The sequence below is a fragment of the Rhipicephalus microplus genome, chromosome 3, assembly GCF_043290135.1.
Source record: "Rhipicephalus microplus isolate Deutch F79 chromosome 3, USDA_Rmic, whole genome shotgun sequence".
Classification (NCBI taxonomy): Eukaryota; Metazoa; Arthropoda; class Arachnida; order Ixodida; family Ixodidae; genus Rhipicephalus; species Rhipicephalus microplus.
In genome coordinates, this window is record NC_134702.1 from 170568799 (window position 1) to 170583581 (window position 14783).

At 47.6% G+C, this 14783-nt stretch overlaps 1 protein-coding gene across 2 annotated transcripts in view; it reads right to left on the reverse strand.

Moving 5' to 3' along the window:
- LOC142804020 (protein spinster homolog 3-like) overlaps positions 1 to 14783 on the reverse strand; it is a 119162-nt gene that overhangs the window by 19836 nt on the left and 84543 nt on the right. For both annotated transcript variants that reach the window (XM_075890497.1, XM_075890496.1), the window contains exon 8: positions 10666 to 10731. In XM_075890497.1, coding sequence (XP_075746612.1) covers positions 10666 to 10731 — 66 coding nt within the window. The remainder of the gene's footprint in view (positions 1 to 10665; positions 10732 to 14783) is intronic.

A 14783-nucleotide genomic window follows, 5' to 3' on the forward strand; every position in this document is an offset into this window, starting at 1 on the left:
CGCCAGCTGCATGGCATAAGAGCTGGTGACATGAAAATATTGCTGGAAAAGAAAGCATGCAACCGGAACTGGCTAGATGATATCACAGCTCTTTGTTCTTCCATTGCAGCAGTTTGCAACCAAAAATGATTGCCGCCTGCTAGCACTAAATACTTTTAAGCCACTGAAAAAAATCCTTTTTGGGTAATGTGCATGTTAAAAAAGTCACAGCTTTGCCGCAAAGGCGAGGTAATGAAAGCGATAGCAACAAATTGGAAGGTCACGTGCAGATTGGCCAGCAGATCGAAACATGCCCCGTGTTTCGCACGCACGAAACATACTCTCAGATACAGATGAACGCGAATAGGGGTCTCAGTTGTTACTTTGCTGTGTTTTAAAAGCGCTCTCTTTTCGCAAACGGAGACTGAGCAATGATTGGAGTGACCTTTGTGCGCCCGGTAACTACAACAGAATCGTTCCATTAAAAGCTGAAGGCCCGCCAAAACATACAATCCTCCCCACTGCGAGACAAGGGCGCACGTGTGAGAGTCGACCCCCTGCTCTTCGTGGGGCAAAGTGCACATGGGAGATGAGAGCGCATGTCGGCGCGTCTTGACGAAGTGGGACTTTAGGCTTCGTGCGTTCATTGCGCCGTCTTGCTAGTAATGCTGAAAACACGATAGTGTCCCCCCCCCCCAAGATGCCCGTCACCAGCGATAACTGGTAGATAAAAACAGCTTGCCATTTGAATGTTGAAGGATGTGCTCCTCAGTGGCTCAGTGGTTAACGTCTCGCACTCACAACTTAGAGGTCCCAAGTTGGGTTCCTCGAGCCGGAGTCTTTTTCTAGATTATTTTTCTTTCTTGCGTTTTCATATGTATAAATTTGTATAGTAATACGGTGAGTGACGACCACATCAACGCCGGCAGCAAAATCCAGCCAAGAGTGTCCATCCGTCTATTCGCTGACGATTGCGTGATTTATCGTCCTATTAACTGCCCTAATGACTCCCAGATCCTTCAAAATGATCTAATAACTATAGAAACCTGGTGCAAAAAATGGCTCATGACTTTGAACATTAGGAAAACCTCCGTCATCTCTTTTCATCGCAGGAAATCTCACCCGGCTACTTCATACTTTTTTTCTGGTTGCGAAATATCCCTGGTGAATTCCTACAAATATTTAGGTATAAACATTACGCCAGATCTTACTTGGTCCTCCCACATAACAAACATTTCTAACGAAGCAAACAAAGTCCTTGGTTACCTAAGAAGAAATCTACGACTTGCTCCCCCTTCTGTTAAACTTTTAGCATATCAAACACTAGTCCGTCCGAAGCTTGAATACGCTTGCGCCGTCTGGGATCCCCACCAACCTAATCTATCCAAAACATTAGAATCTGTCCAAAATAGAGCATCTAGGTTTATATATTCCGATTACTCGCGCCACACAAGCGTTACTAACTTAAAGATTAAAGCCCATCTTCCCAGCCTTGAACTGCTACGCAAAGTCGCTAGATTAGCTCTTTTTCATAAATTTTTTCACTCACTGTCCGACGCATCTGTTATCATGCCAGCGCATCGCATATCTTCCCGCACTAACCACAACAACCCAGTTTACCCTGCGCATGCCCGTACAACTGCTCACCTTCGGTCATTCTTCGTTCAGACAGTGAAGGATTGGAATGACCTTCCGTCCCACGTCGTGCGCCACTCCAGCCCCATTCTTTTCAAAGCGCACATAGAAGAAACCCTGTATTGCCCACCCCTCATGTAACACCCCTCCCTGGGGTTTTTGAGGTATAATAAATAAATAAATAAATAAATAAATATAATTGCCATCGCAATAAAGAAAACAAGTTTTACATTGAAAACACTTACAGAGAAGGTTTATTTCAGATGCTATCAGAATTGTTGGAACACGTAGAATGCTTAACAAGTGGGAGACTCAGCTGCTGGTTCACTTACACTATATTGACAGCTGCAATCAGAAAAAGAAGGAGCACGCACAAATGTGAGCTCATGAAAAAGTACCGCTAATAACTGTTTTACCAATGCATGCCAAATGAAAGCTGACTATAATCAGAGCTGTTAAAATAACGAGTGCTTGAGAAGTGCTGGTGAGATTGATATTCTGTGAAGCCTGGCACAAAAGTATAAAAAAATCTGAATACCCAAAACACAACTTGTGTTTTCTGCAAATGAACCTTCCTTCATCAATAGAGACAGTGAGTAGTTGTTAGTACAGTCAAACCTCAATATAATGATGTAACGTCAATACTGCAATTTACTTTGCTAAATCCAATATTTGTTGAAACAGTGGAGATGAAAACAGGCTTTAACAAATTTGGAATTGTAGATGTGCAAAAGTCATCGATACAAAAGCACAAAACACTAATGTTGACACCCACCAGTCATGAGGTAATCCTTACCAGTCTCCTCAAGCCATTTTAAATTTCGGTTCAACTTCAAGACAGCAACTCTTGCAGCCTTGAAGAAGACAAGTCCACTAGTTGAAACATCGGCTTCAGCAGACAATCCTGTTTACAAATTTCTCAACACAAGCTTCCATCTTCTCTTGACTCCTGCCTTTTTTGGAACTCAAATGTGAGGTCTTTAAAGAGCCCGTGAACCACTCTCGATATTTTTTCAAGCATTTCAAGTAAATAAGCGCAACATGTGCAGAATTCCGTCGCGATCAGCGATTCTACACGTGGCAGCGCTACAAGCCGCTGGCGTGCCACAAATTCCAAGAAACAATCCCTCCTTCTTTCTGGGCGTTTCGGGCCTCTGCGTGACACACCGTGCCACATCTTTGGAGCGCCGAGCCAAACACAGTGGACTCCCATTGAACGAAACTCGGTTAAATGAAAAAGCCGCACAGACGAAACTATCTAGGCATAATTGGTTGGTATGCTATATATTTAACAATAAAAAGTTTGGGGTAATCGGGAACATTTTTCATAGCTTTCATCGGTTAAATGAAACTAAAACAGCCAAAAGCCATGAACGGCGAAAGTGGCCATGGCAGTCTAGCAACCATGGAACCAGTGTCAAAGCTAGCTTAGCCATGCTAATCCAGCAATTGCACAAGTCCGCGCACGCCAAGAAGCAATCAACGTCTCTTCGTGAACACGAGGAGACAGCCTTGAGGAACCTATAGCTCAAGTTCAAGATGAGGACTTGTGCTCAAGTGGTAACGAGATGGTGTGTGATGCCAAGCCCATTTCAGTGGCTGAGAGTACAGCAAGAGATGCCGTCATCCTGTTTCAGCGCTCCTTTGAACACGATGGTGGCACAGTTCTTGCCCAGCCTTTCAGCAATGCACTACTACTATGTGAAGTAGGGCTTGAGCAAGGCCAAGCAAATTGTTATCACCTCCTTTTTTCCAAGTCAGCAATATTAGCAACACTTTTCTCTCTAATAAACGATAGTAGTATCGTGTACTTCAAAATGTTTCTGTTCAATGAGCCACAACTGGTGCTTTTGAAATAAAGCCATATTTCATTCATTTTGTGGGCTTTGCTTAAATGAAACTTCTCATAAATGAAACAAATTTTCTTGCCCCTTCGAGTTCCATTTAAGAATAATCCACTGTACGCCAAATATGCTGTTCGAGCAAGAGCCTACAACTTTTGGTCAGTCTGCAAGCAGCTGTCCACGCTGCTTGTTGTGTGTCGTGTTGCCCGCGTGCGTGCAACACTTATGTGGCACAGTGTGTCTTCGCATGGGTCCATCGCATTCGTGATCCTTTGAAGGCGTGCGCGCATTGCAGGATCCATACCGGCACGATTACGGCAGCCACGGTTCGCCAACAAGCATGCAGCTACAACATAACTGACAGGGGTCGATGGCCGAAGTCGCAACAACCGGAAATAGACTGTTTCAAGCAGCGCGTCAGCGATGACGGATGCCACGCGAGATTGGGAGGTGCACAGGAGGGGTGCTCGGCGAGAGGGCAAAATGGCATGGGAGAGGATATCAGCGGAGGGAAGCACAGAAGAGAGGGAAAGGTATGCGCGTCACGGTTTCGTTAATCAAATGCATCTAACTCCACTATTACTGCACCATATCAAAATTCTTGCGGCTCCGTGTTCGTCGTACACTTGTGCGCAATTTCCCCACCACACCTGGATTTCGACCTCTGGGTGATTAGAGGGCCCTTTAAGGCAAATTAACTGAAGTGAACTTGATTATACAGTTAAACCTGGATATAACGAAATTGATGAATTCCATGGAAAATTTGTTATAAAGAGAATTTCGTTATATGCAGTTTCGTTACAAAAATTCAGAAAATAAACTTGCAAATTGAACGAAAAGGGGACTGAAGGCAGAGCTAACCCAAAACACTTATTTTACAGTAAAAAATGTTTTATTTATGCGATAGCAATTGTATGGACACTCTCGGCGGGTTTTCGCCGTCATTGCGATGCTTCGTAACAGCTCCAAATTGATAATATGCCCCCGCGCATCGTAACTTTCACGAGCAGGTAAAAGCACACGATGTCACACAGGTCCCGTTAATTAGGGAGGCGATCGCCGGGCTAATTCCAAGGGCCGTAGTATCGGCCCCCCGAACTGCACCACCAAAGCGTGGACAATTTAGAAGTGGTCCTTTTTGGCGCGCCAGCGGACGCCCGCTGTGGCCCAAAGAACAAGTCAGAGCCGAGAGTTGATAAACAAACGAAATTATATTCTCAATAATTGCAGATCAAAACAACACACAAGTATGCACTCTCCACGATAGTTGAGTACAATATATCACCAAACAAACAACGTACTACACAGTACAATCAGCCACACTCGAAACAACGGACACAGACAACAATACGCACTACAATGCAGTCGCATGCATTGAACAACCAAGACACTTAAAGACTCAAGAGACAGGAAAGCTATTCAGTCCAAAGTTCTTGGAACAAAAGTCTGGATGATACTCTTCCGAGAGTCACTCACTCAAAGTCCAGCGTTGTTGTCGTTCCGCTGCCCTCGAAGTTTCTCTTCCCGGAAACCTCGCCGAAGTTTCTCTTCCAGGAAACCTCGCGTCTTCAATTGGCCACTCTCCAAGCTTCAAACTTCTTCGCCGGAAACCCGTCGGCTTCACACACACAGCTGTTGCCGCGCGTCTTCGCTCGATAGCGGTAAACACACACTCTTGCCTGTAGCTCGAGTCGTCACCCCTCAGGTGGAAATCTTCTTCTTCTCCTGCTTTGTCTCCACGGACAAAACCTTCGCCGACTACCCGGCGGAATCTCTACGCGCTCTGGCGCTAACTTTCGTCTTCTCCTCCGAAGTTTTTCTTCCAGGAAACCTCACTTCTCCTGCTTTGTCCCTACGGACAAAACCTTCGCCGACTACCCGGCGGGATACCCTACGCGCTCTGGCGCTAACTTCCGTCTTCTCCTGATCTCTCATCTCGGCTGCTCGATTAAATACCTTCCGCGCGAGATTCCAGAAGGTTCTCGTCATTTCGTCGGCGCGATATGCAGCGAAGGCTGGGGAGAGGGCGAGACGGTTCAAATGCCCTCCGCGACGGATGACTCAACTCGGTATGACCACGCCCCTTTCCATCTAGAAAGTTCGAGTGCTTGCTCGGCCGCCGTTGTGGGGTGAGGAGGTTCGTCGGCAAACCTACGCTTCCGAGGGAGGGAGTCGCGCCCGGGGAGTCTGGATGTTTGTTTTCTTTTTTTTTTTTTTTTTATCGTTGACCTCGCGGCGTCACTCTGGCGTTTCATCGCGAGGAGTTGGCGGCGCGCTCTTTTTGAGCGCTCGTTCTGTAACACGCGAGCACTGCTGAAGGAGAGATCAAATGAGTCAGCCCATCCCTATCGCCTGAAAAATGCATAAGAGAACATCTCCTGGATGTTGGAATTTCCGTCAAATGCTTAGACAGAAAGTAGACCAGTCGTCTTGAACGAGCATGAAAAAACGCGGAGAGGGAGGGGGAATTGCTCGAGTGGCCATAATGATCAAAGTGGACGATTGGGCCAGTTAATACATGATCCAAGTATATACCGTATTTACACGATTGTAAGACGACCCTTTTTTTCAAATTTGACAATCCAATGTTGGGGGGTCGTCTTAGAATCGAAATCGAACCATGTACCTTAGAATCGAAATCGAACCATGTATTGTCATCTCGAATAGTTTCCCGCTCAACCCAAAGCGCATAGTTTTCCGCATGCTTATACAAAAGCTTTTCTTTTTTTAGCATCTACTGCGCGCATTACGAGTGCCTTTATGACGAGCGCACGGCTTTTGAGGGAGCACCGGTAATCGATGGAAGAGCCGCCGTAGGGGGGTATTGGTAGTTGACGGAAGAGCTCCTCTTTGTGGTACAATTTTCTACGCGGGAGCGTCGCCGCGTGCTCCTGTCGCTTGTGTCCACGACCGGCTCTCTCGAGTCACTTCTGTCTGACATGAGTGCCGTAGGCTCGAAGAACACTCGGCGCTCGTTTACGGCAGCGTTTAAGCGGGCTGCTATTCTTCATGCGGAGGAAACCAACAACTGTGCAGCAGGACGGAAGTTCGGAATCGATCCTCTCCGCATGGGCGGCCGTCCCACGCGATGCCGTGGTGCGGTCGTTCGCGAAGTGTGGACTCACACTTGACGACGACGTGCTGTGGGACTGCAGCAGCAATGACGGCAGCAGCACCAGCCAGGACGACTCCAGCGACGATGAATAATCCTCCGCAACCACGTGAATAAATTTCCCTTGTGTAAAATGCGCGCGTTTTTTTTTTTTTTTGAGATGCGATTTTGGGGGGCTCGTCTTACATTCGAGTCGTCTTACAATCGTGTAAATACGGTATACTACGCGGCAAAAAACACGGACGAAAAAACCACAAGAGGCAATAATGAAACTTGGATTTTAAGGGTGGTCACGATCGCTGGCACGCTTGCTATCTCAGAAAGTATCAGTGCAGTTTCAATGCAAAGGGACTGTGTGCAAAGAGCCCTTCTCCCTGGAGCAGCCATATTTGCACCAGTGTTTTGTAGGAGTTCCGCCATATCAGATCCAAAAGAATTGGCTGCAAGCTTTACTTCTTATAACATTACAACTTTTTGCTATCACGTTCATTGCATTGCATTCAACACGCCATCGCGTTGCCAGAACTAATAGGCTAATCGCGAAAGCTACCAACCTGTCAACTCACTGCGCAGCACAAGATGGAAGCCCACGACGAGTCGACCTCTGAAGATCCATCGTCAAAGTGGTTTCTGAGACTTTCTTTCACGGGTAATTTGACATCCCCTTGGTGGTGACGACACAGCTGTTCGAAACTAGGAAAAGTCAAAGTTTCGCCACAACGGCGAAGTAACGAATGCGATAGCAAAATCTTGGACTGTAACGCTGAGAACGGCAAGCTGATTTAAACGTGCAGCGCGCTGCTCGCGCACAAATGACACACGAAAACAACATACACAAGACGAGAGCGAACTGACCACGTTTACCGCTCGACACTTAACATGCTGTTTAAACAAAAAGAAGGCACCAAACGTAATCACAGGTACAAGTGAGTGCGAACTAACAAGTGCTTACTTCGCTGTGTTTGAAAAATGCACTCTTTTCGCAAACGGCACCTGTCCAGCAAGCGAAGTGATCGTTGTGCGCCCGGCAACTAAACGCAATCGTTCCGGTAAAAGTACAAGGTGCGCGATTCTTCCCGCTGAAGGCGGATAAGCACGCACACACGAGCGTCTCACCCCCCCCCCCCATCGCGGTACAAAGTATGCATGGGAGATAAGCGCGCATCGCACTCCGTGACAAGCTGGGCACCGAGCACTGGCATTTTTTTTTTCTTGAGTTTTCATATATATATATATATATATAAATACGTATACATATACGGTGAATGATGGCGGCTGCGGTGACGGCAAAAAACCAGCACAGACTGTCCATATAATTGCTATCGCAATAAAAAGGATTCAAAGCTGATCGATGTCGGGGGTCACACCACGCGCGCAGTTAAACTATGCACGTGTCACAGCATCGAAAACAAAGAGTGAACGACACAGACACAAACACAGGCATCGCGAAAACTATTCGATAAAGCGCCCTCATATGCAGCACGACCCTACATATGTGATGCTAACTATAAGCGTGGCTCTGCCAACGCACAAAAGCAGTTTTCTTTTGGTTTGGTGTGAAGGGGGGGGGGGGGCGCACTTGTGCATGCGTCCGCGGCGGTGAGAACAGTGGCAACGCCGGCTCGTGGGATGCAGGCCCACCTGCCCACCACACGCTTACCCGCGCACAATAACGAGCGCGCGCTCTCGCCTCGTGCACCGTGCAAGCCGCCACCGCTTGACGCTTCGTTGAGGCAGCTGCAGAAGATGCCTGCTTGTACGAAAATGCCAAAATGCTGTGCTAAATTTTTAGATTGTCCATGGGGCAAATTCGTTACATTAAGGCTGTCTCCCGCTGTTACTTTGTTACATAGATGACGAAAATACATGTGCTTCTACAGAACAACAGCCGGGCATAAAAAAAACTTTGTTATATCGAGAAATTCTTTATGCAGTCGAGCCCACTTATAACGAACCTGAGCGTGACGCGGCATCCGTTCACCCTATCCCGAAGTTCGTAGTAAATGAAACACAGCTTTTTTAAAAAGTTGCGCGTGAAAACACAAACTTTTTATGCCCCCAAAAGTCCGTGATGGACGTGATTCGAATAGAAGAAGCGATAAAAGTGGTCTCGAGCTCATTTAATACGGCAGGTCGCTCGTTCGCCGAGGTCCGTGACACAATCTTCATGAGGCACTGACTCCAAAGTTTCGTCGTTCTCGCAATCCGACTCCTCCAAATCGCTCTCGCCATGTACTTCATTCACAATGCCCTAATCCGTGCACGGTTTGCAGTGTCGGCATCATCACCAGCCGTAATTAAACCATCGCAACAGATGCCCCACTCGCTCTCCCAGATCGGAGTCGACGACATGCTGCCACAAATCGCCGCCGCAGTGGTCCTTCGGAAGCTTCAGGCTCGGCATCGGGCCTGACGTGGACGAAGTCGGCCTCGCGAAAACAGTTTCGCACGCATGTAGCCGTCACCGCCGCCCACGAAATATTCACCATCTCCACAGCTGCATACCGGGACGCCCGAAGCGGCAAGTTGGCTGCCAGGTAGTCAACAGCTATAAGCAAGCGCTCCGCAACGCAGCACCTAACGCACGGATTACGCTCAAGCCAAGCAGTCACACTTTCGACGTTTTGTTGAGCGGCAGGAAAGAAAAAGCGTGCTAATCCTCCCATCGGCCATCATAACCACACAGGCACACCAAGAGCGAGCAAGACGCATACACGCGACACACATGCCAGAACGCGTGAAACAGCTCTAGACTCGTTCCCCATCAGAAAACGAAACTAATTTGAGCCAGCGTGGCGGGCGTCATTGAGCGGAGGAGACGGGCGAAGGGGTTGTGACCAAGAAAGGAGAGCAGACTTGCGAGAGAAGGGCAAGGAGTTGCGATAAAGAGAGGGGAGGATGCGGCGGGAGGGCGACCTTGAAAACCAAAACACACGGGAAGGAGGCAAGTTGGGTAGCTTGCTTGAAGCGTCTGTGAAACTCGCACGTAGCAAAACTTGGAAAGAGTGCATGGCCGTCTGGATCAGCATCGGTGTCCACGAGGGTGTTCGAAGAATCGGCGGCCGTGGTCAAAAATCGTTTTGTTGCGCCGGCGGGTTTGCGTGGCCTCACGAACTTCCGATATTTCGCGATTCATTCCACGCAAATTAACAGCCGTTTTTGCGCTTCCACACACGCGCAAAAGGCATGCTGAGCTGAGTGCGAAGTGAGCAAGAACAAGTCCTAAACACGAAACAAAACGCAAATTATCAATTATCGGTCCGTGGGGCAGAGTACGGGCGTGCACTAGACGCAGGCTATCGGATACAGTCGGTGGCCGACGATGTTGGCAAATGGTCTGGTCACTCCGGGCCGGCGACGTCGACAGTACCAGCGATCTAAACGGGGTAGATGGCCGACCGGTCTTCGAAAGATTGGTGGCAGTGTGAAAACACAGGCCTCGTCTGGCGATGCAGAATGCTCAGAGTAGCGGGGGGGGGGACAAAGGGCGGAGGGGTGCGTAACAGAAGCGGTCGGGGAGAGGGCAACTAAAGGGGCGCGGAGGCAGGGTCGGCGTTTAACAATAAGAATGCATGGGCACCTCGCCGATGCCTGAACAATGGTCAAAATTGGTTTCTCGAGAAGTCGGCAGACCGCTGACTCCGTTCGCTGTAACCGATCAGCGGCGCTCGGAAACGTTCGTTGTAAGTGTGATTTTGTGCCATTAAACCAATGTATATTTTCACGGTCACGCGGATATTGTTTGTTTTAAGCGAAAGTTCGTTTTAAGTGGGGCCGCTATATGTGGGCTCGACTGTATATGGAGGTTCGTTATAAGCAGGTTTAACTCTAGTTTGCAATGTTCCTGTGCCAGCCCGCTGATGGTGACAGCCAACAAGTGCAGAGGGAATAGCGGCAAAGAAAAAAAGGCACATTTACCCAAGCGACAAGATCAAGATTGTAAAAGCGGGAGCCCAAGGATGTGTAACAAGTTGCACAACAAGAATAGAGATTAAAGGGTTCTTTCAGGAACAGCTGACAAATTATGTGTGAAAAATCTCTTGCACCATGACTGTACCTGCTTGCCACACTTGTGATACATGTTCCATGACTTACCAGAAGGATGTCAGCCACTATGGACCAGTTGAGGCAGATGGCTGTCATGCCAAAGAAGAACAGCACCTGCATTTAAATGGCACAACATTGTCATCAGCGTCCAGCGGCAGTGATGTCACATATGCAAGCGAAGAAACCAGTGCTGCTCCAAAGCAGCTTTGTCAACCCTTCTTTCCCACCAATCTTTACCACACTTTAGAGCACCAATTATTTAAGCTACAACTGTCCCTGACTTATTACATTTTGAAGGCTTACAGTCAAGCTGTCTGTGACAGCTTTCTATTTTGGGAACACTCAATTTGATTATTAGAGCGTCTGATGATAAAATAGATGTTTCGTCGACTGATTTTCATAGTGCTGTTGGCAAATTGAAGCAGATGCAAACTGGAATGTGCGCTACTATACAGTAGAATCTCAATGATACGATTACGGTTGATGCAAACTTCGGGATGATAAGAATTTTAAGGTTGTTTTGGATGGATCACATTATATAAAATACACTATGATTCAGTGTTATACGAATGGTTTCCCCAGCCAGCATGGATTATACCAAAGTGCGATTGAACCCTGCATGCCAGTGGCACAACGCGGCTTGTCAGCAGGAGGACGGCCCGTTCACTCTTAACCTCTAAGGGAGTGAATGCGGCAAAACTCCCCGGAATTTGTCTCGCTTCCGTGGCATGCAAAACACGTGTGAACTTCCTGGACACTATCTATGATTGCATTAATAGCGACTACAGTCCAAGCTGTGACAAGCAGTGGCCCCTTTTCACCGTGCACCTTCAGAACTGTGTAGACACCATTCAGAATTGTGCACTAGAAAGCCATTTTCACTCAGCAGCATAGGTGGTGCCCCGCATTTTTGTTTGGAAACTGGACTTAGGCCACAGGCATGCCTTCAGAAAATTTTAAACACTATGATTGTACTCTTAAGCTGCAGTCACATGGTGAACAAAACTGCAGGTAGAGAAAACTGAGGCTTTTACACTGCTCTTATGCAAAATAAGTACTAGATTTACATATTCAGGAAGCAAATGAAAATGCTCTCATATAACGGGTAGATGCCTGTTTATTATCTTGTTGTTACAGTGTAGACCATTTATAACGTAAGCCACGAGAGCTGAAAAATCTGCACTGTAAGCAGTGCTGAGTAATAACCAAAGCATGCTTTTTCCGACCTATGCCTATGCCCAAACGGCAACCCAACTTTCCACCTTTCAAATGCAATGATTAAACTTTCCACTTGCAGCCAGATTCAACACAATCACAACGCAATGCAGAAACAAAGTTTTCCAGTCCGGCATCATCGGAAGAACGCTGTTATTTTCGTTTGGCGGTTGTTGTGAGCAATGCTTCGAAAATTTTGTCTTCCACAAAGATTAAGTTTTCTCGCTTAAGTTGTTCTTTGCCCAGCATGTTTTCCTTTTCGTGAGGTATTCCAACGCGCTTTTGCATGGGATATCTGGTTCTGACGTTCTGTCGACATCGCCCTTGCCATACAACCCCCAGTCGGTTGCACCCTCCGCACTACCGCGCAACAATGTTACGTTCGCGTCGTCTGTGCTCGCTTCCTCACAGCCAGAAAGCTCAGACTTTTTGGCGTCGACATATTCTTCGAAAGTGTCAGTGGCAGTTATGAACTTGCTGTAAGCGAGGCCGGACCACACGTCGTCAGTATTAAGAGTCTCAACGGTGACATGTTGTTCAGCTCATTGTTTTCCAGGCCCTCTGTATTGTGTACAAAGCTTGCGCTCTTGAAACATTTGCTTCTGATATTGGCCTTAACCTGCCGCCATAAAGCGACCACCATGTCAATTACACCCCTCAAATTCACCTTAAGAGGCTGCTGCTGCTGAAGGCTCAGCAAAACTCTCTCGCATATGCACCTTTTTCAAAGTGCTTTTACAGTTGCAATGACACCCTGGTCAAGAGGTTGACATTTTGCTGTCCTCTTTGCAAGCAAAAATTACAGGTTGACTGCAGTCAGCATTGGCTTGATGTTGTGGGCCATGCAGTTGTCGAGGATGAGCATGACCCGTTGCTTTATCGAAGTTGCAAATCCGGCTGGCAAAGAAATCCTGCCTCATCCAAGCCTTCTTATCAGATATGTTGGTCATTGGCAGGCACCCTCGCTTTTTAAAGCAATATGACTTTGCCAATTTACCAATGACAAACAGGTGGCGCATGTCACTTCTGTCTATATTTGCACAAATCAATACAGTTATGTGCTCTTTGAGGCCTTGCGGCCAGACCAGGCTCCACCTTTCAGTGCAACCACGTGGTTGGGCGAAAGATTATAAAATAAACCACCTTCATCAGTATTATATTGTAACGGATATAACAACCTCACAACCGGGACGTCCTATTTACAAGGTTTAATAAGGGCGAACTTGTGCCCAAAGCCAAAAGAACTACACAGTAGCTGGGAGAAAGCAGCGAACGCTCGTCGTCCTCTTCTTCTCTTCTTTTCCGCTGCTCGGTAGCAGCTCGTGCACAGGCTGGGCCGGCTCGTGCCTTCCGGCGGGCTTCATGAGTCGTAGCGATGCCGTCAGCGTTCCTCTTTTAACAACGTCTGCGTTGTACTGCGCCTTAACAATTCCTCGTGGCATTATCCCCCCTCTCAAGCGGCATCGCCCCGATGCTTGCGATGAGGCTGTTTTTTTTTTTTTTTTTTTTTGTGTGCAAGTTTGTAAAAATGAGGTTGCAGTACGTCAAGGTATTGGGGTGGCTAGGTTTGGAATCGGTCGTAGTACGGTTTCATCCGTACAATGTGTACACGCTCCGTGGGATTGCGTCGCCTCGAATGCAGGTGGCCTGCAGGCTTGACTTCGTAGACGAGGTCATTGTGTCGCTGTACGATCTCGTAGGGGCCAAAATACCGTGAAATGAGTTTTTCGGAGAGGCCTCGTCGTCGTACTGGAGTCCATATCCACACTTTGTCGCCAACGTCATATCGCGTGTCAAGTCTTCCTCGGTTGTAGCGGTCGGCATCGATGCGGTGTTGGTGGCGTATTCGGTATCTTGCTAACTGGCGGGCTTCTTCCGCTCTTTGTAGAAAGTCGTCAAGATCGGGGGGGTAGTCATCTTGGTCTATTGGTAACATAGCATCCAGTGTTGTGGTAACAGCACGACCGTAAACTAGTTCAAATGGGGTGATTTTGGTGGTCTCTTGCACAGCCGTATTGTAGGCGAAAGTGACGTATGGTAAAATTTCGTCCCACTTTTTGTGCTCGACATCCACATACATGGATATCATGTCCGCTAAAGTTCTGTTAAGGCGTTCGGTCAGGCCATTGCATTGAGGATGATATGCAGTGGTTTTCCTATGAACAGTGTGAGTCATGTTGAGCAGGCACTTCAAAAGTTGCGCCGTGAAAGCCGTTCCGCGATCGGTGATTACAACCGTTGGAGCGCCATGTCGCAGGACTATTTTGTGTACGAAGAATTGGGCCACTTCTGCTGCCGTTCCTCGTTCCAAAGAGTCTGTTTCGGCGTATCTAGTTAAATAATCAGTGGCCACAACGATCCATTTCTTGCCGAGTAAAGATGTCGGGAAGGGTCCAAGGAGGTCCATTCCAACTTGGCGGAAAGGCGCTTTCGGTGGATCTATAGGTTGTAGAAGGCCCGCTGGTTTAGAACGTGGTGTTTTTCGTCTTTGGCACTCGCGGCATGTTTTGACGTAGTGTTGCACTGAAGCTAGTAGCTTGGGCCAATAATAATGGAGACTGATCCTTGCAAGCGTTCGCGTCACACCCAAATGTCCAGATGTGGGCTCATCGTGACACGCTCGAAGTATTTCTTGTCGCATAGTTGCTGGAACGACAAGCAGGAACTTTTCGCGGTTGGGCTTGAAGTTTCTCTTGTAGAGAACGTTTCCTCGGAGGCAGAACAATGCGAGGCTTCGAGAAAATATACGGGGTACTTGTACGTCAATTCCTTGCAGGTGTTCGATAAGCGGGAGTAATTCTTTGTCTGTACGTTGGAGTTCGGCTATTTGAGTGGTCTCGACAATTCCTACGAACGGAAAGTCGTCTTCTTCTGATAGTGGTGTGTCTGTAGGAGCCCGTGACAAACAGTCGGCATCGGTATGTTTTTTGCCAGATCGGTATACGACGGTT